The sequence below is a fragment of the Chiloscyllium punctatum genome, chromosome 15 (genome assembly GCF_047496795.1).
Source record: "Chiloscyllium punctatum isolate Juve2018m chromosome 15, sChiPun1.3, whole genome shotgun sequence".
In the NCBI taxonomy this organism is placed as follows: Eukaryota; Metazoa; Chordata; class Chondrichthyes; order Orectolobiformes; family Hemiscylliidae; genus Chiloscyllium; species Chiloscyllium punctatum.
Window position 1 is genome coordinate 52,283,897 of NC_092753.1, and position 26,581 is coordinate 52,310,477.

The 26,581-nt window shown below is 41.8% G+C and overlaps 1 protein-coding gene across 4 annotated transcripts in view; it reads left to right on the plus strand.

Moving 5' to 3' along the window:
• LOC140486245 (cyclic AMP receptor-like protein A) overlaps nucleotides 1-26,301 on the plus strand; it is a 218,439-nt gene extending 192,138 nt beyond the window's left edge. For all 4 annotated transcript variants that reach the window (XM_072585121.1, XM_072585124.1, XM_072585122.1 and 1 more), the window contains 2 exons: nucleotides 15,981-16,128; nucleotides 24,896-26,301. In XM_072585121.1, coding sequence (XP_072441222.1) covers nucleotides 15,981-16,128; nucleotides 24,896-25,060 — 313 coding nt within the window. In that variant the 3' untranslated portion in view covers nucleotides 25,061-26,301. The remainder of the gene's footprint in view (nucleotides 1-15,980; nucleotides 16,129-24,895) is intronic.
• Nucleotides 26,302-26,581: the final 280 nt, after the last annotated feature.

Here is a 26,581-nt window from a genome sequence, read left to right on the forward strand (position 1 = left end):
AGGTGCTGTGGGCCATCAACAGCTGCAGAACTGTACTCCAGCACAATCTGTAACCTCATGGCCTGGCATATCTCCCACTCAACCATTACCACCAAGTCAGGGGATCAATCCTGGTTCAATGGAGAGTGGAGGAGGACATGCCAGGAGCAGCACCAGGAATTCCTAAAAGTCAGGTGTCAATGTGGTGAAGCCACCACACAGGACTACTTGCAGCAAGTAATAAACAGAGCTTAGCGATCCCACAACCAATGACTTGGTCCTGTCACATCCATTCATTAATGATGGTGGACAATGAAATAACTCACTGGAAGATGGGGCTCCACAAATATTCCCATCGTCAATGATGGAAAAGTGTGAAATGCTGAGTGGATGATCTATCTTGGCCTCCTCCGATGGTCCCGGATCTTCAGCCAATTCTATTCTCACCAAGTGATATCGAGAAATGGTTGGAAGCACGGGATACTGTAAAGGCAATGGGCCCTAACAACATTCCGGCAATAGTCCTGAAGACTTGTGCTCCAGAACTTGCCACTCCTCTAGTCAAACTATTCCAGTACAGTTACAACACTGGCATCTACCCGGCAATGTGGAAAATTTCCCAAGTATGTCCTGTACATAGAAAGCAGAACAATCCAACCTGAACAATTACCACCCCATCGGTTACTCTCAATCACCAGTAAAGCTATGGAAGGAGTCACTGACAGTACTGTCAAGTAGCACTTGCTCAGCAATAACCTGAGTGATGCCCAGTTTGGGTTCTGCCAGGGCCACTCACTGCCTGATCTCATTACAGCCTTGGATGGGACATGGACAAAAGAGCTGAATTCCAGAGGTGAGGTGAGTGACAGCCCTTGACATTAAGGCCGTACTTGACCGAGAGTGGCATCAAAGAACTCTAGCAAGACTGGAATCAGGATGTAAACTCTCCACTGGTTGGAGTCATATCTGGCACATAGAAAGATGGGCTATGGTTATTGGACATCAGTCATCTCAGCTCCAGGACATCTCTGCAGGAATTCTTGCAGAGTGGTGTCCTTAGCCCAAGCATCTTCAGCTCCTTCATCAATGTCCTTCCCTCCATCATAAGGTCAGAAGTGAGGATGTTTGCTGATGTTTGCACAATGTTCAGCACCATTCGCATCTCCTCAGATACTGCAGCAGTCCACGTTCAAATGAACAAGATGTGGACCATATCCAGGCTTGAGCTGACAAGTAGCAAGTAACATTCACGCCACACAAAAGCCAGGCAATGACCATCTTCAATAAGACATCATCTAACTACCACCGGAAGATATTCAATGGTATTACCATCACTGAAACCCCCACTATCAATATTCTGGGGGGTCACCATTGACCAAACGTTCAACTGGATTCGCCATATAAATACAGTGGTTACAAAGAGCTAGGAAGAGTTATAAAGGCTAGGAATACTGCAGCAAGTAACTCATCTCCTGACTTCCTACCATCTACAAGGCATAAATTAGGAATGTGATGGAATACATCCCACTTGCCCGGATGAGTGCAGCTCCAATCACACTCAAGAAGCTTGACACCATCCAGGTTAAAACAGCCGGCTTGATTGGCACCACATTCACAAGTATCAACTCCCTCTACTGCCACTCAGTAGCAGCAGTGTGTGCTATCTACAAGATGCAATGCAGAAAATCACCAAAGATCCTTAGATATCGCCTTCCTAACCCACAACCACTTCTACCACGAAGGACAGGGCAGCAGATATATGGGAACACCGCCACCAACCAATAACCGTCCTAACTTGGAAATATATCTCCATTCCTTCACTATCGCCGAATCGCATTCATCGAATTTCACCTCAACGCCCCCCCCACCCCCCCCCCCCAACACACAAACACTCTCCCCACTGGCATTTTGGGATTACTGTTGTATGTGGACTACAGACGTTCAAGAAAGCAGCTCACCACGGCCTTCTCAAGGGCACCTAGGGCCAGCCAATAGCACCCACATCACATGAGTGAATGAATAAAAACAGAAGTCTGATATGACTTCTTTAGAACTTATGAAATATTGGTGACTGCCCAAGGCATCCAGGCAGCATTCAACCACATATGGCATCAAGGAGCCTTGGCAAACCTTAGTCAGTGGGATTTGGCGAAAACTCTCTGCTGGTTGGAGCGTCATGGAGACGTACAGCATGGAAACAGACCCTTTGGTCCAACCCATCCATGCCGACCAGATATCCCAACCCAATCTAGACCCTGCCAGCATGCAGCCCATACCCCTCCAAACCCTTCCTATTCATATGCCCATCCAAATGCATTTTAAATGTTGCAATTGTACCAGCCTCCACCATTTCCTCTGGCAACTCATTCCATATACGTACCACCCTCTGTGTGAAAAAATTGACCCTTAAATCTCTTTTATATCTTTCCCCTCTCATCTAATCCTATGCCCTCTATTTCTGGATTCCCCAACCCCAGGGAAAAGACTTTTTCTATTTATCCTATCCATGCCCCTCATAATTTTGTAAACCTCTATAAGGTCACCCCTCAGCCTCCGACGGTCCAGGGAAAACAGCCCGAGCCTCTTCAGCCTCTTCCCTATAGCTCAAATGCTCAAACCCTCCAACATCCTTGTAAATCTTTTCTGAACAAAGGAAAATGGCGGTGGTAGTTGAAGATCAGTCAGCCACAGAGCAACATTGCAGGACCTCTGAGGGGAGTGCCATCGGCCCAACCATCATTAGCTACTTTGTCAAAGACCTGTCCTCCATTTTTAGGTCAGACAGTGTGATTTTTCCTGAAGATTGCACAAAATTTAGCAAGTTTTATGGTTCCTCAAATTCTGCAGTCTGCGTCCAAATGCAGCAAGAACTGGACAACCTTTAGACCTGTGTTAATAAGTAAGATTTGTGCTGCACAAGTGCAAGGCAATGACCATCTTCAACAAGAAAGAAAATCACCTTTATGTTCAGTAATAATACAATCGCTGAATCCCCTTTGTTACCACCCTGGGGAATTATCATCGACTAGAAACTGAGCTGGATCAGCCATATAAATACTGCTGAAGGACAAATAAAGGATTGAGAATAACTCCGCTCTTGACTCCCCAAAGCTGGTTCACTGTCTACAAGGCACATTTCAGAATTATAATAGAATACTTTCCCCTTGCTCAGATAAGTGCAGCTCCAAAAATACTCAAGAGGCTTGACACCATCCAGGGGCAAATTAGCCCACTTGATAGGAACCTAACACCCTCAGTATCCAGTCCCTCCACCAGTAATGCACACAGGCAGCAGTGTGTGCCATCTAGTAAGTGTGAATATCTCCCCATTGTCAGCCGAAAGACCACATTCAGGCCCACATAATCAAAGTGACCAGTAAACACCATTTAAATTTGCCACAGGTTTCAGGCTCAAATTCTCCAGGTTCAAATAGCTTTTGACAAAAAAGGTAATTGTGCAAGGTAGGAGCACATGGTGTTGAGGATAACATTTGATACATGGACAGAAATTTGGCTGGTTGGTAGAAAGTACAGCATGCACAATGGGTCTTTATCTAATCAGCAGGATGTGTTTAGTGGAGTTGTCAGGGAACTTTGGTAGACCCTCAACTTCTTCCAATTTATATTAATGATTTAGAAAAGGAGAGTAAAGTTAAGGGAGCTAAATTCACAAATGACACCATGATAGGGTATTTTGTGAAGAAAACACATGGAAGTTGCAGGTGGATATTGACCGTGAGTGGGCAAGACTGATGGAGGATACTATGGGAAGATGTGAAGTTGTTCACTTTGACAGAAAGAATAAAAAAGCAGAAAACACTTAAATAGAATATAACTGCAGAATTCTGCAGTGTAGAAGGATTGAGGTGCTCTAGTGTGTGGGTCATAAAAAGTTAGTATACAGTTACGTCACATGATCACTGAGGCTAATGGGATGCTCTTCTTCATTATGAGAGGAATTAAACATAAAAATAAGGATGTTATGCTTCACTTATACAGGATGTGGAGGCACCAGTGTTGCACTGGGGTGGACAAAGTTAAAAATCACACAACACTAGGTTATAGTACAACAGGCTTATTTGGAAGCACTATCTGATGAAAGAGCAGCACTCCGAAAGCTAGTTCCTCCAAATAAACCTGATGAACTATAACCTGGTGCTGTGTGATTTTTGACTTCAGTTATACAGGGCATTGGTGAGATCGTATCTCAAAAATGTGCAGTTTTGGTCTCTGGGTTTAGGTTTGCTCACTGAGCTGGAAGGTTTGTTTTCAGATATTTCGTCACCATACTAGGCAACATCTTCAGTGAGCCTCTGAATGAAGTTTTGGTCTCTTTAAGGGAGGCTGTAAATGCATTGGAGGTAATTCGAGGAGGTTTACTAGATTGATAGTAAGGAGCAATTTGTCTTTCGAGGAAAGGTTGGACAGACTTGACGTATTTCCTGTGGAATTTAGAAGAGCAAGGGTGAACTTGATTGAAGCGTTTTGAAGACCTGAACGGTGTGAAAAGGATGTTTCCTCTTATGGCTTAATCCAGAACCGGGGAACACTGTTTAAAAATTAAGTTTCAACCTTTTAGGACAAAGATGAGGGAATTTCTTTTATCTTAAAGAATTGTGCAACTTTGGAATTGTCAGTCTCAGAAGATTTCTAAAATACAGTTGGCTTCTCATTAGGCAAGAGAATCAAAGGTGTGGAGGGAATGTAACATTTGAAGCTCGAACAGACAGCTATGATCTTATTGAATGATGAAGCAGACTCAAGGGGTCAAATGGCTTACTTCTCTTAATTTGTATGTTTGCAAATCTTCACTTTCACCATCTCCTGATCCAGGAAGATTTCATCCTAAGGAACCAGCAAAGTTGGTCTCCTGTGCAGTTTTTAAGCCATAAAATTCCAGTTGCCCCAATACTAACTGGAAATACTTGGAAATTGGCAAGAAATTTTGCCCCCTTTTTTACGAAATATATTTCACTAAGAGAGTCCAACACCTCTGCCATCAATTACATCTCTCTCCCCAGCTATTACGTTAGCTTGAACCAAACTGTTCACACTTTCCTTTGACCCCGGGCCTACATTTCCTCCACCACAAAGATTGTCCACCTCCATCTCTTAAAGAATTGCCAAACTCCACCTGGTCCTCAACACATCAACTGCTAACAACCTCAATGTATTATTCTTCTCAGATGCTGCTATTCAATGTCTACTTTCAACTTGGCTCCCACCTCTATAACTGCATCCTAGAATTCCTGACCTATAGATTGCATTCAGCGAGAACAAGGGACAACACTTGTCCATGATAACCCTCAACACCAGTGCCCCATAAGGCTGTGTACTCAGACCCCTACGACATTCCCAATATACTCATGACTATGCAGCCAAATTCTGCCCCAACTCCATTCACGTGTTTGCTGACAACACCACCGTAGTAGGTTGGACCACAAACAATGAGACAGATGCAAGAGAGAGACTGAGCATGAATTAAAGACAACAATCTCTCCATCAACATCAGCAAAATGAAGGAATTGGTCATTGACTTCAGGGAGTGTTGTGGAGGGCTCGCCCTTGCCTGTACCAATGGTGCTGAGGTGGAAATGGTTGAGAGTGTTGAGTTCCTGAAAGTGATGATCACCAAAAATCTGTCCTGGTGCACCCATGTCGATGTGGCGGTCAGTAAAGCACAACAATGTCTCTACTTCCTCAGGAGGCTAAGGAAATTTGGCATGTCCACAAGGAATCTGACCAATTTTGATAGATGCACCATAGAAAGCATCCAGATAGGATGCATCACAGTGTGATTTGCCAACTGCTATTCTCAAGACCACAAGAAAACACAGCCCAGACAATCACACAAACCAGCCTTCCATCCATAAGTCCTGACAAAGGGTTACTCAACCCAAAATGTTAACTCGGAGTCCTCTTCACAAATGCTGCCAGACCTGTTGAGCTTTTACAGTAATTTCTGTTTTTTGTTGCATCCATTGACTCCATCTATACTTCCCACTGCCTCAGGAAAGCAACCAACATAATGAACATACTTCCCACCCCCGTTATACTCTCTTCCACCCTCATCTATCGGGCGGAAGATAAAAAAGTTTGAAAACATGTCCAAAGATTCAAGAACAGCTTCATGCGCAATGTTATCAGACTTTTGAATGGACTTCTCAAATGTTAATTCTGATTTCTCTTTCTGCACCTTCTCTGCCACTGTAACACTGCATTCTGCACTCTGTTCTGTTACCCGGATGCTCCTTGTATGGCACGGTCTGCCTGTATAGCACGTAAAACAATACTTTTCACCGTATCTTTTCACGGTACATGTGACCACAATAAATCATACTCAAACTCAAACATCTTATTCTCTGCTGTCCATTTGTCTGTGCTTGATTCCACACTACTACACTCACCCACTCATTGCTGTCTGATCTATGTTGACGCTCAGTCTCCCGGCATCTCCAAAGCTTAAACTTTTCATCTTTGTTTTTATATTCCTTCATGACCTTGCCCATCCCTACGCGTGTAACTTTATACATCTTACAACCCTCCCAAAAGTCAGTATCTCTCTCTTTGGATCTCATGCATTTCCCACAACAAGACCAGATCCTAATCTGATAAAGGTACCCTGGGTAATGTGGATGGAAAGATTCAAAAAGGGCAAGTTCAGAATCAGCAATGAAAATGGCATGGCTTTAAGATAAATCAGCAATTTGGGTAAAATTAAGCATGTGCGTCAGGGAGAGACAGTGAGAGTATCAGATATTTGGACATTAGTAACAAAATTAAGGTCAAGGAAATTAAAAAAACTAAAGTTGAAGTAGTGGGTGAAGCATGCACATCAAATTAGATGAATCCTGTTTACTATCTGACAGTAGAGTAACTGTCATATTATTTGATGCCATAGCATAATTTCCATGCCTTGTTGGTTTAATAAGTTATTCCATTCAGTATCATCTGTGCATACTATCCTCATGTTTGTAAAAGTTGGGTGTTAGGCTGCTAGGGGCAATAGTAAGTACAACGCAGTATTGTCAAAATTGTATCAGCTGAGACATTTAAATTATAGCATGATTTTTACAGTTCTCTCACTGCTTCACTGCTGTTAAATGTTAGTAAATTTCTGGAACATTTTCAAATCAACCTCTGTTGTAAAAAAGCACGGTGTGTAAAATGTAAATCTCATTAGCCAGAGGAAAATGTGTTACATGTTTCAATGCTTGAAGTAAAGAAAGGCATTCCCACTAACCAAGCCTGCTATTTTGTTGAAGGGCTGTACCATTATGACTGTTTTTTCTTGATCTGAATAACAAAGTACTTTGAGTACCTCAGACTTAGAAAGTAAAACCCAAGCAAACATTTTGAAAATGGGCAGTTTATCCTTGACAAAAGGCCAGGCACTTAACTTCAAAAAAACTAATTTAAACATGTAGGTGGTCTGTCAGAAATAGATGTGTATTTCACTTTCTGAACTGAAACGACAGTCAGCACTATTGATCATCCAGTTTTTGTGTTGTGCACATGTGCAAGAGCTTGATGCTGTTTATTGTCATCTCATTCCATTTATTAGTTTATATCAACTGCATATTAATTCTCCTCACCATCTAGAAGTTTATTTGCAGCACAGCTTTATCCTAAAATTTCACAACCGTTGTGAATTAAAATGCAGAGCATGCAAATATGCCTGAATTTATTTAATCCAGTTTTACATTAAAGTAAAGACTTCCACCTCCTCATGCCACTTTAAATTTGCCTCCAAAGCTGATGGATTCAAACTGAATAGGTCGCAAGTACTAGATTCTAATGGAATAAATTGCAAAGGTATTTTGTGTACCTTACCGTTGAATTGGCATCAAGCTAAATACCTTTACCAGTTTCTGAATCAATTTATACAAAAGCAGGTTAACTGTGCTATACCAAAATTGGCAAATTTTTGCTTAAGTAAAATTGATTAAGCAAAGAAAAAGGTTTAATATATCAATAAAATTGATAGGGCTGGATCTTCTTTTTGTGGCTAAGTGCAGTCACGTAGACCTTTTTGGAGGAATTCTCATTACACGACCTAGTGAGATCTCTCACCAGATCTTGTTAACTAAAAATCCTTAGCTACTTACCCCTCTCAAATGTCCCTCCCGTCTCATTCAGATAAATGTAGGTAATCTGGCATTGCCATTCAGTGGTACAGCAGCCACAAAGCCACACTGGACATGGTACATAGCTGACCCTGTGTCACACATGAAATCCCATTCTACCACTCTACTGTTTAACTACCAGATTGCACACTTTACATGCCCTTAGATACACCTTTCTCAGTCCCTGGTACTCTTTTCTAATTGCCTAGCAACTACCCACATCTCATCCTTGCCCAGTGGGGTAACATCCCAGACATGCAAGCAATTGGATAATTTTATTGACAGCCAACAAAGGGGAGCACAAAGGAAATGTGAAAAGGCTGCAATTCACTCGCTCATTGAAATGATGTGCTGGCATTTTGACCTTGACGGGCCCTGACGGTCTGCTGCACCCAGCTCTCATCTACTGGAACTGCGTGTTAACCAGGTCCTGTCTGCCTTGTAGGACTGACACAGCTGAGCTCTGTCATGCGCAAGGAGAGCTTCCTGCAGCTCACTGTCCTTATTCTTCTCATTAGACGATTGCTCCCGTTCCCCTGGTTTCTCAGCATCTATCACATCACCTCACAGCCTGCTCCAGTTGTGGTGACTCTGTGCAGACTACTGGAGGGCCTCTGCAGACAGCTGCAAGCTGTGCAACTGGCCTTTCCTCACGCTGTCGCCTGCTGCACTACAGCCTTGGTCAGAGCACAACTTAGTGAAGGTGCCACACTGGCTGAGTGACCAACACATTACATCAAAAAGGGAGTGTCTACTGTCTCTGACCCCCTTTCCATCTCAGACCCACATCAGTCATCCCACTTTTCATTGCATTCATCTGTCATCACACTTACATGACATATGTTGCAGCCATGTTTCCCTCGTCCCGCAACTGGAAGTGCCACACTTGAAGGATGCTTTTGGCCAGCATTCACGTCCTTTTGAGTTTTTGCTACTAGCTTCTGCAGTACTGAAGTGACAATATTAGTTTAATTAAAATTAGTGGTGTGGTGCAGTCTGCCTGTGACCAACATTTGGCATTTAAACGTGGTCGCTCTGCATGAATTGCACGTGTCCGAAGGAATAATTCCAAATGAAATGTAACTGGAGCTTGCAAACATGTTTCATGTATTTGCCCTTTGTCCTAATGTCCAACAGAGGCAGATCCTGTGCTCTCATCCATTTCCATCCATCCCCTCCAGTGTGGAGGGCTACCACTTTGGACTTCCAACTGTCCTTTATTTAATTCATTTTCAGGACATGGATGTTGCTGCCTGGGCCAGCAGTGTTTGTCCATTATAATCATAACTTTACTGTGGGTCTGGAGCCATGTGTGGGACAGACTAGGAAAGGATGACGTATTTCCTTCACTAAAGGGTATCAGTGAACAAGATGGGTTTTTCCTGTAATCATGGTCATCATTACACTCTGAATGTTAGACTTTTCTTTAATGTATTGAATTCAAATTTCACTATCTGCCATTGCAGGATGCAAACCCAGATCCCCAGAATATTACCAGGGTCTCTGGATTAATAGTCTAGCGATAATACCACTAGGTCATCACCACTCCATTACCTGACCCCTGAGTTCTGACATTATACATTAATGAAGCCCACCCTGCTCTTCAGCACTCCTACTGTGGAGATTACAGTGGTGGTCACTATCAATAACCCCTTTCTGGTAGTCCACTGTACTTTACTTTCTGACACTGTACTGCATGCCCTCCCATATACCTGGAGCTTTCCCCCCCCCCCCCCCCACCACCACCACCACCACCATTGCCATCCTTCTTCCCACCTCCACAAATGCTTCTGCTTCCCCACTCCAGCCTTTGCTACTCCACCTCAGTGATCCCCTTGCTTACCCTACTGGCCTCGCTTGCGCCCTCCTTAACAATTGACGGTTGGACCTGCAGGACTCTATTCACCCAGGCCTTTGACTGATGTTGCTGAGCAGCCTGTCAATCCCCGACCACTGTGATTGCAGCTCCTCTGATTGCTGCCGCTCTCCTCTTTGAGCACACTGTTGCCCATTCCTGGACTGAGCTACATACATGAATGCCCTGACAGTGGATAAATGACTGTGGGTATGCCCCCTCACCTCTGACAAATCTCCATTGACAAGCAGCCGGTCTATGTGGGTCCGGCAGTACTGATAACCTTTGGCTATGGCTGAAGTGCCAGTGCACCAACTGGCGTGGCGAGGTAAGTCATGGATGCTGCAAGTATGCAGGTAGGCATTAAATGAGCAAGCACTAAAGGAGCAATCGAGCAGCCCTGAGATGGAGATTTGTCCAGTCCTTGAGTAGGACCCCTACGCTGTGCGCAAACTGTCTTTACTGCAGCCTTTCGATACTATTTACTCATCCGCCATGCATTGTAGGTTTGTATTTCCTAAACGGTGCTTCAAAATGGATCAGAAAGATGCCATGATAGTTGCGAAGGTTGACAAGGGTCAAATGCTAGTGTCCATTGGCCAGGATTGTGTGTGGCTGGTGCCCATATGTCATGCTCTGAGATCCTGGCAGCTCACAGCCAGAGGTGAGCTGAAGCTTGACTTCTGTATCGAGAATTCTCAGTGTCTAACTTTTTGGCATGTATGATAAGGTAGGAAGCTAAATATTAATGAGGTTAGGTAGGCTATTAATAAGGCATTTAACAAGCAATAACCCCCCCTCAATTGGCAACGTGCCACTGCCGAGTGAGAAAACATTTCCCCCCCCCACCATGCCACTCAGCAAAAGATGGAGTGGTGTGCTCCCTGTATCAAGGTAGGCCTTGCCAGGCTGAATGTCCACTTCTCATGATAGCCCACATTACTCAGACACCTATAAGATTCTCCCTATATTCTTCTGGTTGCTAAGTACCCTGTCTTGTACCCATTCCCAACCTCAACGCTATGTTTCTCAAAGACATTCAAATGTCATAAACACAATTTTGGGACTTTGTCAAACTGATAGTTCTTGTTCACTAATTGACAATGTTTGCAGGATTTATATTTTCCATGGGGGAGTCCAGAATTAGTCAGCATAGGTTTAGGGTGAGAGGGGAGAGATATAAAAGAGACCTAAGGGGCAACTTTTTCACGCAGAGGGTGATGTGTGTATGGAATGAGCTGCCTGAGGAAGTGGTGGAGGCTGGTACAATTGCAACATTTAAAAGGTATTTGGATAGGTATATGAATAGGAAGGGTTTGGAGGGACATGGGCCAGGCGCTGGCAGGTGGGACTAGATTGGGTTGGGATATCTGGTCGGCGTGGACAGGTTGGACCGAAGGGTCTGTTTACATGCTGTACATCTCTATAACTCTATGTATTTTTCATGTTTTGGTTAAAGGAACAAGAAATAAGTTATAAATATATTAGATTGCTGCTAATAAAGGTAAAGTTTTTTCGTAAATGGATAAACATGACAGGTACAATCTGCTTGAGCACAGAATACAGCAGATTTAATGTTAACTCATGCGTTTTATCAGATGACTCACTGGGTAGTGGTGCTAATGAATAAGTTAATGTTTTACATAGATATTTTCTAACAAACTTGATCAGGAATATTATTACACAACTCTGAATAAGGAGGGACTTGAAACTTCTAGTCCAGAGGTAGGGGCTTTGCCACCACACCGCAAGAGCCCCTTCATATTTTATATTTACATTTTGTTAAAAGTACTTCTGTACAGTACCCTGTTCACTTCTAATTTTCTTCATTGTCATCCTTTTGTGGGAGTGGCTCAAAGTGTAGGGGAGTATGGTGGAGGCAGACTCAAATGAAGCTTCAGGAGGGACAGCAGATGATTATTTAGATAGAAATGATGTGCAGGAATATGGGAAAAAGGCAGAAGATAGGCACTGGGCAATACTCCTGGTGCAGGCAAGGTGGGCCAAATGGCCTCCTTCTGTACTGTAACAATTCTATGGTTCTCTTTGTGCTCTAACAAAGTGTTAAGTGAAAGATTGAATTGGCCTGTGCCTAGACTCGAAGTGAGTTACCTACTCATTCTTTGTTCTGAACCAGCTGAAGTAATGCAGTCCATGTCCTTGAATGAAGAAATGAATATTTAATTCTGAGCATGGACTTCTTACAATGAAACTACTTTCCTACAACACAGAAACTTTGCTTGCTGTTTTTTAATTTTTAGTCATGTTTGTATGTCAGCGTTTTAAATAGTCAAGGTAAACATACTAGGAATTCATGTGTAAATATTTATGTAGTGTTACAGAGAATGTACAACACAGAAAAAGGCCCTTCAGCGCATCCTGCCCATGTTGATCATCAAGCGTCTTTCTGTTCCAATCACATTTTCCAGCCTTGTATTGCACAGTATTTGAAATGCTCATCTAAATACTTAAATGTCTTGAGGGTTCCTGCCTCAAGCAGTAAGTTCCAGATTTCCACAACCCTCTGGATGAAAAAAATCCTCATATCCCCTCTAAATCTGCTGCTTCTTACCATAAAACTGTGTTCCCTGATTATTAACCCCTCTGCTGTTAGACTGCTTATTTCTCAAGAACATCAAAGCTATAAGTGATTTCATCATCTTCACGGAGTCTTTTCATGTCTGAAGAGTCCAGTACAAGTTTGGCATTGACATCCACAGAAACTAACAAAGTTTCAGTGTTTGCCTCAGCTGCAGTATTTTCTCAAAGAGAGGTGGTCTGCAATCTAAGGTTCTCTTTTAGGGTGCCTTTTATATTTGATCACCCTTATGTCATTCCAGAAACATCTATAGAGTTGGTTGTAGATGGAACTTGCTTTCTGTGTGCAGCACATTTATCAATTTCAATATTGGTAGCCCTGGAGTTCACAGAACAAAGGCATGAGAATTTTTCTAACTTTGAGACTGATGTCCTCAACAACGACATTTTTAATTCACTCAAGATATTGGTGTCACAGGGTGGGAGTTGTAAGGGAAGGGATATCAGAAGAATACATGGTAAGGGCGGGAGGCTGGTTTTCAGCAGTTAACTGCTTGCCCCCAGTTATCGCTAGTATAGGAAAAAGTGGAGCCCCTGACCTGGCAGGCAGGCTGCTGTGTTCTCTCAGTTGGGGTTGCAGGTAATCAGACTAGTGGTGGCTTGAAGCTCTGAAGTGTCTATCAATTGACCACTAAAAAGCCTTAACTGATGGCTAGTTGAGAAAGTCTTCACATCTAGAGTTTAACTGCTGAGATCGCATGTAGGAAGCAGACATATTTCTGTCGCCACCCCGCCCAATTGTTTGCCTTTCCTACCACAAAGTAAAAATACCTTTTCTGGTGGTATGATGGTGTAATATGTGGTTACACTAACCCCAGTATAGCATAGCATTGACAGAGTTTATGTTTGATTTCATATTGAAATCCAAATCTTTGAAATCTTGCTGAATGGAGCTGCCAAGTAGAAGCCAAACATCTCCTTCAATAGGAACAGAGATTGTCTGGCTGCTGTATCAACAAGTCATGCTTCAGTGACTGTCATTGGGATATTTCTGTTTGCTCTTTCAGCCAATTCAAGATTAACATATGTAGGTAGCAGAAAGTAAACCATTCGTCTGTTCCTTTGTCTGTTTCAGTTTTAAGGCCTGGAAGGATCTTACTGGATGAAATAAAGTAATAATGTATAACATTCTCAAAAAAGCATTTGCTTTCTGGCATATTAGATTTATCTGTGACATACACGTGTCTTGGCCAGAAAGATGAGTTAGCAATTTTTACCTTTGTTTTATCCAGCACAGATGCAATATCTGTTATAAGGTGTGTAAGAGGTGCCCAAAATGAGAGATTGCCAATTTATCTTTATATGGGGAAATATCTAGGCTCCACGTAAACATCCCCTTATGATTGAGATTGATAAATCTATAAATGGAGAGTAGTGGTCAGCATGCCAGCACTTATTGGGCAATTAGGAATAATTTGATGTAGCAATATATTTTACAATATTGTTGCCATATTGTAGTAAAAAATGAACTTTTATAACCACTATCACATCTGTTATTCTAAAACAAATTAAATACATTGAGCAATTAATTTTGACAAATGCATTTATTTTAAAAGTAATATTCAAAACCATCACATGACTCTGCTTCTTAAGATAGCCCCAAAGTGTATAAAAGCCTTGTTTTCTTCTGATTCGGAGATGCCGGTGTTGGACTAGGGTGTACAAAGTTAAAAATCACACAACACCAGGTTATAGTCCAACAGGTTTAATTGGAAGTACACTAGCTTTCGGAGCGACGCTCCTTCATCAGGTGGTGAAGGAGCGTCGCTCCGAAAGCTAGTGTGCTTCCAATTAAACCTGTTGGATTATAACCTGGTGTTGTGTGATTTTTAACTTTGTTTTCTTCTGGCAATGTCCATTTCCCCTGGTAGCTTCATTCACTCTATGATTCACTGCATCAATTCATTCAGACTAAATGACATATAGTCCTTTGAGTTGCTGTGGCCTTGAGGTTAGGCTGACTGTTTATTTGATTTAGGAGTCCTGTAGATACTCTGCATTTGATTTGAAATACAAAAGTGAACATGGAAAATAATAAATATTTGTTAGGCAGAATGTATTTTAATATTGCAGTAACGTATTGGAAATTCAGACAATATCAGCATTTACAATAGCTTAGAACAACTTTGTTTCACATTATGTTTTTCATATGTGTTCTCCTAAACCTGTAAAGCTCAAGGCCTGTTTATCTGCTAATTTATTTATTTTGTTGTGATGTGCACCCATCCATTAGAATGCTTAAGGGTCTCTATTCACGATTCTGTGAAATTTAGACTACATCTAATAACTTTGGGTGCATATTGGCTGAGCTGAGGTTTAGGAATCCCAAATGTGCATATTCTGGAGTTTAATCAGCTAATCATGTAGCTAATCAGAACAGAAAAATGTGTTGCTGGAAAAGCACAGCAGGTCAGGCAGCATCAAAGGAACAGGAGAATCGACGTTTCGGGCATAAGCCCTTCTTCAGGAATTCCAGCTGTCCAGCATCTGCAGTCCTCACTTTCTCCTAGCTAATCAGAACAGATTAGTGGTGAGCTTCCTGTTGCTTATTCAGCTAGGTGCGTCCTAACCATTAGCACCACAGTCTGCAGGGTGATCTGAAGTAGACAGAGAATTCCAGACTCCAGTGAAGGTGAATTTTCGCAGATTTAATTAGTGAACTTAACATGGCTGGTCAAGCACCAGGGATGCCCTGGAACAATACAGATCTTTCAATATAGGCAATCCAGGCAGAGTTCTCAATGTCTACCACCACATATGTAAGTTTTCACAAATATCAATTGTTAACTTTAGATCTGAGAATGGCAGAGTTTTCTTAACCTGAGGAGTCAAGGTAAATGGAGGTAAGGAGTTAGGTTGTGGATCAACAATGATGTAATCGAATGGAAGAATTGACTTGAGGGTCTGACTGGGTTATTCTTGTTCCCATGTTCCTACCTTGCAGTAATTATCATCTATTAAACTATTCTTTGATCCATCTCGCACTAATCCCGGAATGAGCCTGCTTTAGAAGAACAACTCCCCATAAGAACCATTAGCATGGTGCTTGATGGATGTTGTTCTCAGCCACAATTTCAGTTCAATTGAGATAATCAGAGATTTTTTTTTAATCTGTGCAGAACTGTATTGGATCTCCTGGTCACAGTGAAAACCAGAAAATTACGTGGAATTTTTGCATGCAAAGATTTGCATCAAATGTCCTGATTTCCACCCCACCGAGAAATCCAGGAAGATATTCCCTACTTTTTTCTTTGGCTTGTATAATTCTCTGCCACTCTATACTGAAATACATTCAAAACCTTCTGATGTGAAATGCAGCTGCAAATTGACAGGGTAATTTAGTACTTGTAAATTTTTAGTTATATTTTAAAATAAGAAAACTGCATTTGTTTATTACTTTCTGTTCTATTTTCTCACATTAGGCTGCACAATGCATTTGATCCCAGTCATCCTGTTTTTGTCCTGACACTCCTCCATGTTATTACTGCACCACTCCATGGACTGGCCAATGCCATTGTGTTTGGATTGGACAGGGAAACATGGGGCCAGCTGAACTTCACATCTCTACAGGTAACTTTACTGATCAGTGGCAATTGCTATTTGAGTTTAAAAATATGGCTTCCTTCCTTTCCTAATTTTATCCTGAAGAATTGCTTTGCAAGTCCTGCAGAAGTTGTGTTTTACCACAAACCTCCTGAGTTTGAAACTTGAAAAGTCTATTGTTTTATCCCTTTAAGTAGCTGCAAGACTTTCCCTTTAAATAGCTACAGGAAGTTAATATTTGAAGCAGCCAGTTGTTTCCTTCCCACCAGTGTATGAGTCATAGACATTCAGCCACACTATCAAAATTAGTCAGACTGCAACAGTGCTGGCTGATGGTTGTGATTCTGTTCTGTTTAGCTGCAATTGCACCAATCAACTCCAGCTGCAATGTCATGCAGTACAGAGGGTTTGAAGATGGCACCGTGGTTAGCCAGCCAGCCAATAGGATGTTCATTTCTAAAGTGTTAATTATCTTTTACTTGCCTTCTAAAATTCGTATCCCGACCCTTTATCCTCTTTGTCTCTCGTACACTCTTCTGTCATTGTATCAGGCTTGACAAGTTCTTAGATAAGAATGAAGTGAGGACTACAGATGCCAGAGATGAGAGTTGAAAAGCATGGCGCTGGAAAAGCACAGCAAGTCAGGCAGTATCCAAGGAGCAGGAGAGTCGATATTTCAGGCATGTGCCTGTATCTTCCCTCTGTGCCTCTCTTGTCATTCACTGAACGGACCTTTCAAACCCATGTCTCGGCCTCCTTACAAGCAGCATCCACACAAGCATTCCTGCCAAGCACTCTCGCTGAGAAATAATCTTGCCAACCTCCGTCGAACTCATCGAGTCCTGATCATGTGGACTCTGCCAGCAGACGAACTGTCATTGTCTCTCTCTCTCTCTCTCTCTCTCTCTCTCTCTCCATCTCTGTTCACTTGTGAGCTACCTGTGAGCTCACCACATCAACATTGTAAACTTAACACAAATCTGGCAGAGGCTTGGTGAGGGACTCTCCAAAGTGCAGCCTTCCTGTCTGACCACGTCTTCGTAGCAGTTGCTACTCAATCACAATGTTACCGCGGCTGTTATCATCAAATCCCACCTTGGTCTGTCCCCTTACTCCTGTGGCATCTTTTTCTCCTTTGAGCCCAACTACCATCACCTCAAGCCTTGGTTTCTCAACATTGGTTTCCTCTCCAACATCCTTGAACATACTGTCACTACTCAAATGCGTGCCTACATTTCCTGGAACTCTCTTTAAACCCTTTCAATCAGGTTTCTGCCCCTGCCACATTACCAAAATGGCCTTTATTAAAGTTACAATGGACTTCATATTGGATTGTGACAAAGATAAACTGTCTCTCCTTGTCTTCCTTGACCTCTAAGCAGTCTTTGACATAAATGACCAAGCTAACTTCCTTTATTACTTGTCTACCATTGCACAGGTGAGTGGGACTGTACTCGTCCAATTCTTAAACATCCAGATGTAACCTGATGATCATGGTCAGTAGCTTCATTTCCTATTCCTGCACCATTACCTTGGATACTGTCCAATGATCTATCCTTAGATCTTTCAAATTTCTCATCTGTGTGTTAGCCCCTAAATAACATTATCTGAAAGCACAGCACTAGGTTCCAAACATAAACAAATTTCTGGAGAAACTCAGCAGATCTGGCAATATCTTCTGACTAAGAGTCACCGAACTCAAAATGTTAACTCTTCTTTCTCCTCAAAAGATGCTGCCGGACCTGCTGAGTTTCTGCAGCAATCTCTGTCTTTGTTTCAGATCTCCAGGTTCTGCAGTTCTTTGTTTTATTATACCAGTTTCCACTTGTATAATGACAACAGACAGCTCCACTTCTCAACCCTCTTCACTATCTTTAAAATATCAGACTCCTTGTCTGTCATCCAATTCTGAATGAGCAGAAATTTCCTCAAAAGTATAGAAACATAAAAACAGGAGTAGGCCATTCTGCTCCTCAAGCTTGTTTTGCTATTTAATGAGATCGTAGCTGCTTTGTGGCCTAACTCTGTAAACCTGCCTTTGATCCATATCCCTTAATATCTTTGGTTGACAAAAGTTTATCTATCTCGGATTTAGCATTAACAGCTGATTTAGCATCATTTGTGAATGCGAGTTCCAAACATCTACCAACCTTTAGTCTGGTCCTAATTCTCATACTATGTTCCCTTCTTCCAGAATCTCCAACTAGTTGAAATAATTTTCTACTACCTTGAAGACTTTGATCAGATCACCCCTTAACCTTCTAATTTCTTGAGAAAATAGGCCTCATTTGTATAATCCCTTCTCATAATGTGTTGTTCTTGTAAATCTATGTTACACCCCCTCCAAGACCAGTATATCCTTCCTAAGGTGCGCTGTCCAGATCTGCTCAATGTACTGCACATGTGGTCTAACCAGGATCTTGTATAACTGCAACATAACTTCCATGTCCTTGTACTGTAGCCCTTGGGTTAGAATTTAGATATAGATACAAATTGATATTGAAGATAGAAGTCTATGTCTGCAGACCCTTCCAAATTCCAGACCCTTCCACCAAATCCACCTTCTCCCCAGCAGTTTCAGACTCATTGCAACCATGGTATCATGTTTGACCTTTCGCTCAGATTCCAGCCACATTCTGTACTATCAGCCTATTTCCACCTCCAGAACATCAGCTGAATATGTCTCTGTCTCAACTCATCTGCTGATGAAACCATCTTTCTTGACTTTGTTACCTTTAAGGTTGTCTATTACAAAGAACATAAATAAGCCATTTAGCCCCTTGAGCCTGCTCCTCCATTTAATGCAATCGTGGCTGAGTGAACACTTCAATGCCTTTTACCCACAATGTCCCATAACACTTCATGCTATCGATAATCAAAAATGTATCAACCACTACTTTAAATATGCTCAAAGTGTGAGCTTCCACAGCCCTCTGGGATAGAGGATTCCAAATATTCACCCCTAAGGTAAGGGAGTTCAAAACTAGGGGGCATAATTTTATGGTAAGAGGAGAAAGAATTAAAAAGGACCTGAGGGGCATCTTTTTCACATAAAGGGTGATTCATGTGTGGAATGAACTGCCAAAGGAAGTGGTAGATGCAGGCAATATTTAAAACACATTTGGACAGGCACATAAATAGGGAAGGCTTAGATAGAAATAGTGCTAGTTTAGTTTGGGAAACATGGTCAGCGTAGGTGAGTTGGACTAAAGGGTCTGGTTGACACTAAGTGGCATCCAATAAAGTATCAGTATTTTGACCATTTGATCGGAATTGAATGGTTACACAGATCTCCTCTAGAGGGTAAAGTGAGGATAGTAGAAAGAGAAGTCAACATAGGTGTAGTTGGTGATGGAGGTCACAGATTGGTTATACTGGATGTGTGTGGGTGGTGCAAAGTGTACAAGCATGGCAGACCATGAGAGCAGATCTCCTGGCAGGAGTAACTACAAGCAGCTACAGCATTAGTAGCTGTGCCTTCAACTGCCAAGGCTCTAAGCTCTCAAATTCCCTCTCCTAGGCTTCTCAACCTCTCCAACTCTCTTTTGCCCTTTAAGATGATTCTTAATATCTTTCTCTAACCAAACTTTAAGTCACTTCTCCTGATACCTCCTCCTACATCTCGATGTCAAAATTTATTTGCTGATATTCCTGTGATTCCTTTGAGATATTTGTCTATGTTTAAGAGATTTTATTTACAAGCTGTTGTGGTTGTAGTAAAACAAAATGTGAAAAACCTTTTAAAGAATATGGTTGTCTATTTATATATAAATAATCGTACATAAGTTAAAGTATTACTCTACCGCTATAATGTATTAAGTAAGTTTATTCAGCATATTAAAACTGTGAAGTTGAATAAAGTAGAACAATTTCCTCATACCTTAAGAGTCGAAGAGTGTGGTGCTATAAAAGCACAGTCGGTCAGACAGCATCTGCGGAGCAGGAGAATCGACATTTCGAGCCTAAGCTCTTCATAAGGTATGGGCATTCCTTATGAAGAGGTTATGCTTGAAACGCCAACTCTCCAGCTCCTGGGATGCTGCCTGACCGGATGTGCTTTTCCAGCACCACACTCTTCGACTCTGATCTGCAGCATCACTTTCCCCCTCATATCTTAATATTAACTGAAACACCAGATAAATGGTTAAATGTCCAGTTATGCCATTTGTCCAGGGTTCCTGTCAGGTGAGAGAACTGCCACAAAATTGAAACTGTTGACTGGCATTGTACCCACGTATATTGTACCCAGCTAATCCTTCAGTGCTGCTACAAGCCAAAATTACAAGGTCATTTAATAAACTGCCAATGATGGAGGGACCATCATATCTCACCATCAAAGAAATCACATGTTACACAACAAGATTGGGCAACAAGGGGCCATCATATTGTGTAGCCTAGAAACAACTATAGGTTTCCCTTATTGGCATGCTATGTAAAAGGGTGTATTTAAATAACACATCTTCAAGTGATACCCAGGTCATAGTTGCCTATTTCCTAGATGTAGCATTTTATTTTAATTCATTCTTTCAGAGCTGGCATTGCCGGCAAGGCCAGTAATTGCTCTTGAACCCATGCCATTTAAGAGAGCAGTTAAGAATCAAACACATTGGGCTCAATTTTATAGTTTACAATTCGCAGGTAGATAGGATAGTGAAGGCGGCGTTTGGTATGCTTTCCTTTATTGGTCAGAGTATTGAGTACAGGAGTTGGGAGGTCACGTTGCGGCTGTACAGGACATTGGTTAGGCCACTGTTGGAATATTGCATGCCGTTCTGGTCGTCTTTCTATCAGAAAGATGTTGTGAAACTTGAAAGGGATCAGAAAAGATTTACAAGGATGTTGCCAGGCTTGGAGGATTTGATCTATAGGGAGAGGCTGAACAGGCTGGGGCTGTTTTCCCTGGAGCGTTGGAGGCTGAGAGGTGACCTTGTAGAGGTTTACAAAATTATGAGGGGTATGGATAGGATAAATAGACAAAGTTTTTTTCCTGGGGTCGGGGAGTGCAGAGCTAGAGGTCATAGGTTTAGGGTGAGAGGGGAAAGATATAAAAGAGACCTATGGGGCAACCTTTTCACGCAGAGGGAGGTACGTGTATGGAATGAGCTGCCAGAGAATGTGGTGGAAGCTGGTACAATTGCAATATTTAAGAGGCATTTGAATGGGTATATGAATAGGAAGGGTTTGGAGGGATATGGGCAGGGTGCTGGCAGGTGGGACTAGATTGGGTTGGGATATCTGGTCAGCATGGATGGGTTGGACTGAAGGGTCTGTTTCCATGCTGTACATCTCTATGACTCTAAGTGCAAATTGCATTGAAGCTTTTCATGGAATCTTGCCAAACCAGTCACATTATTTGCTGTTCCCACTCCTGAGGCATGTGTACACGCGATTTCCACACCATTGTGAATCTGGATGAGTGTTTTCATTCCAGATGCCCCTGCAGGGTTCAGACCTGGCAGATGGGGAAACTCGTGCCCTACTTTGTGGACAGGATCCTGGAGCTCCTGCTGTTTGGAATGATGCACAAGCAGAAACTCCTCATCCCTCAGGACCGGCAGTAGAGTCCATGACACCAGACCATGGTAAACTGTTCTGAGGTTGCCACTTGGGATAAAACCAAGGAGTTTTTTGAGGAAGTAACATGAAAGGGTTCATGAGGCTAACACTGTTGATGTAGTATATGTAGGATTTCCAGAAGGCATTTGATACTGACATGTGAAAAAAGGTATAGGCCATAGAATGAAAAAGATGGTGGCAGAGGGATAAGAAAGGGAGAGTAATGGAGGAATGGTTGTAGTGGAATTCTCTCTGAGTCAGTACTGGGGCCCTTTTCTGATATTTATTAATTATCTGGATATTGGTGTGCTGGAGACAATTTCAAAGTTTGCAGATGACACTAAACTTTGGAAAAATTGTAAACTCTGAGGACGATAGTGTGGAACTCCAAAAGGACATTGACAAGTTGGTGGAATGGACAGGTAGATGGCTGATGAGGTTCGAGTTGATGCACTTTAGCTGGAAGAACATTGAAAGACAATAAAAAATTGAGGGCAGAATTTTAATGGGGGGTGGGTACAAAGCAGTGGGACTTGGGTGTTTATCCAAGATCATTGAAAGTGGTAGGACAGATGGGGAGAGCAATTAATAGAGCATATAGCATTCTCTGCCTTTTTAACAGGGGCATAGAGTTCAAGAGCAGGGAGTGATGTTGAACTTGCATAAAACAATTCTTAGAGCTCAGCTGCAGCATTGCATATAGTTGTGGCATCACATTATAGGCTGGTATGAATGCATTGGAGACAGCACAGAAACAATTTACAGGAATGGTTCCAGGACTGAGAAATGATGAGGATGGATTGCAGAAATTGGAACTGTTTCCTTGGAGAGGAGATTTCATAGAGGTTTTCACAATCATGGTGGACTGTATAGAGTAGATAGGGAGAAGCTGTTCCAACTCGTAAAATAAAGGAAATCAAACGGGCATAGGTTTAAAGTGACATGCAAATGAAGCAAAGATGATGTGAGAAATACGTTTTGCACAGCAAATAGTTAGGGTATGGAATTCATGGCCTGAAAATGTGGGGGAGCCAGGTTCAATTGAGGCATTCAAGAGGAGATTGGATATTGTGGTTCTGTTCGCCGAGCTGGGAATTTGTGTTGCAAACGTTTCGTCCCCTGTCTAGGTGACATCCTCAGTGCTCGGGAGCCTCCTGTGAAGCGCTTCTGTGATGTTTCCTCCGGCATTTATAGTGATTTGTACCTGCCGCTTCCGGTTGTCAATTCCAGCTGTCCGCTGCAGTGGCCGGTATATTGGGTCCAGGTCGATGTGTTTGTTGATAGAATCTGTGGATAAGTGCCATGCCTCTAGGAATTCCCTGGCTGTTCTCAGAGTTGGAACTGACAACCGGAAGCAGCAGAGACAAGCCACTATAAATGCCGGAGGAAAGATCACAGAAGCACTTCACAGGAGACTCCCAAGCACTGAGGATGTCACCAAGACAGGGGACAAAACGTCTGCAACACAAATTCCCAGCTCGGCGAACAGAACCATGAGCACCCGAGCTACAAATCTTCTCCAAACTTTGAGGATATTGGATAATTATTTAGATAGAAATGGTGTGCAGGAATATGGGGAAGAGGCATGAAATTGGCACTAGGCACTAGGTGGAGGCATGATGGGCCAAATGGACTCCTTCTGTGTCATTAAAATTGTGTGATTCATTCTCAGTCATCTGGAGAAATGCCCAGCAATATAGGAAGAAGGTCATTGACCTTCTACACTCTGCCTCCATAATTGCCACCATCTTCTCTCTGATACCTCACACTTCCTCTTTCTGCTATTGCACCCACCTCCCTCCAAAGCTCATGCTACACCACTCTCACTGTTGCCTGCAGCATCTTCCTCACTCGGTCTCTCTGTCCCGAGACCACCAGCCCTGTAAGTCCTCTGTGCTGCTACCCACCTGAATCAACAGTAGTAGCTGTTTCATCTTCCATATTACCTGACTCTCTTCTCATTCCAGGAAGAAAACAGCCTACAATAGGGCAGAAAGGCACAATATTGTGACTACATTGTGCTGCTCATCATTAGGGTCCTCACCCTTTATATGGTGATGTTCCTGACTCTCACCACCGTGAGCAGGACCTGGACTGTATCAGATACTGCCTTACCATGCTGAGTCTCCTGAGTGAAGGCTAGTCCCCTTGACTAAGGCCTGTTGACAACAAGGACAAGTTTTCCATCTTTTTGTCTGTAATAAATGTCACAGCAAGACCGCAGTAACATGAGCCCAGTGCCTGGCTGAGGGGGCTCAAGTAGAATATTAGCAGCAAATTTACACAAACTCTATTTCCTGTCCCTGTCACTATTCATCAAACAGTATCAGTTGAATGTCAATTGTTTTCTATACAGAAATTCAAAAGCTGACTTTATCTTCATTCACTGAACCAAAATTGTTGAAGCATGCTTTAGGCTACAGGAAATCTATGGCTTGCCTTTTGGTAGATCAGTATGATTTCCGTGCTTCCAGCGAGCACCGGGGTCAAAGCCTTGAGATATCTATGCTTATTACAGTTGTCTGCAGCTGCACCCTGTTGTTGAGCCAGTTAATAATAATGTTACCAAAAAAAACACACGTCAACACAGTACTTAACAGTATCCCATCATGCTGATGATCAGATTAAAGTATTTCAGCCAAAATTAACTTGAGTTTCAACATCGAAGTACATCTAAAGCTTTTTCATGAATGGTGTAGCTTTGATGTCTTGTCAGTGGCTCCATCAATAAATTAGTCTGTTATTAACCCTGACCTTGAAAGTAATACATTACTTTCTTTACTGTGCATTTCAACATTTCTTCCGTTTTTTTCATATTAGGACACTTTCTTTTAAATTTTTTTTATCGTTTGTTTCCTGATTATTTCCTCCTGTTGTTTGTTGATCATTTTATTTTGAGGTGACCTTTCAGAAAAAATCATGTGGCTTGCAGATTGGAAAGATGACTCCAATGCATGAATGTTACCAGTTCCCCTTTTCACCAGATCAAAAATGCCCTCTCAACAGTTCTTCAAAATCCCCAATAAAGTATTCTCAAACTGTTAAAAGGGTTAAGAGACCATTGTTGTAGGAACTGTTGTTCTGTTCATTTTGTTTGCTTTAATAATATATTTTATTTGTAATGATTTTTTTGACATTTTCACGCGTTACCCTTTAGGTAGAAAAACCTAAAGCCCGACCAACTATGTCCCTAAAATAACGCCTTTATTGCACTGCATGACGTTTCATTCTTTTTCAGCTTGCTTTCCAGTCCCGATTTTCTGATACAACATTGATCAAGGAGTACCAGCCGGGGCCTGTGCGCTACATGGCCCATTTGGAAAGCGATTCCTCAGACTCATGTGATGACGGCACAGGAGCAATTTATTCATCGACCGTGACATCCAGGGACAGGAGGCCCTGACAACAGCAACACCCCGCAACTGAGCATGTGCACTGTTGGACTCTTAGACAAAGGAAGAACCCCTCCGTGACACTAGAGCTGAGCTGTCAACCCTCATTATTAATTCTAGGGTCTTAATATTTAATGTCATAAAACTGGAACAGAAGCTTCAGATTTGTGGAGGAACCATCATGCTAAACACAAACACATAGTTAAAGAGGTTGTTCCTTTCAGCTGTCTCTGGTTTATGTTACACACGAAGGAAAAGGATAGTCTGAAGCAATAGAAAAAACTAAGAACATAATGTTGAGTAAGAGGAAAGTGTTTGATGAAATTGATCTAATGGTCATATATGAAAAGTTAAGTGCAGTGTTTTATTTCAAAACAAATATATTTACTTTATTTCTTTAGTGAGGGCATTGGATTTTTATGTTGATTTTATTTTAATTGTATTTGAATATTTTCAAAACAGTGCATTCTCAATTTGGCTGACCTGTCTATTTGATTCAGGTTGCGTAGTGAATTATAATGAGTGAAGCTATGACTTTGATCCCTGTACAGTATGCTGTGGGGAAAGCAGACAGTTCAGGAGGGTAGGGAAGCTGAAAAGGAGAGGAAGTGCACAGATGTAGAGCCCTAAGTAGACACAGACAAAATGATGGAGAGCCATAACTACAAGACAACTTTTTGAAAAATGTTTACAGTTTAATTTAGCATCAGTTATTTAAAGTGTCCAAGTTATTGAAGATAACTGTTTTCAAAGATCAAGCAAACATTAAAGCCATCTAACGATGTCCAAATCCATATGATTCTTATTTACTATTTTTAATTGTGTTTTGTTATCAGATCTTGGCTTATGGACTGCTTTGTGCAATTTATATTTGCTTATAGGATTATTGTGCCTATATGTAGTAAACTAGAGCTTTCCTACAAAATCTTCCAGAAATGCTGTTAATTGAAATGGATGAATCTGCCTTAGAAACATTTCTTGTTTGAGTTTGTTCATCTTGTAGAACGTTGCAGAAAATATAAAATTATGTGGCTTAACAAGATGGTGCATCTTTGTGGCAGTGGTAAGAAATATTTAGCTCTCACCATAAACTGCTGTCTTTAATCCTGACAGTCTGTTTGGAGCAACTGTATGGGAGCCTGTGTGCAGATAACCTTCTTGTTTTCATGTTTGCAGCTGATACTTGGTCACTGGCAAATATTAGAAAGACTTTAGCATCACATTTTACAAAATTAAAACCTTTTCTAACAGAGACATGATTTACATTGTTCTATGATCAATTTTACTGCTACTAAAGTAGTATCATTTAGACACTGCCCTCAATTTACTTAACCCATTTGTCCCCAAATGTAAAATCTCATACACTAAACAACTTTAGTGAGATCTGACTAAACCCAAGAATGGGAATGAGAATAAGAAAAGTCCATTGCAGTAACAAAACGCAACTATTAAAGCAAATTGGGAGTCTGAACTTATATACTTGCATATTGGGCCATCCTGTTCCCTAGAATTTTATTATTGCAGCTTTAAAA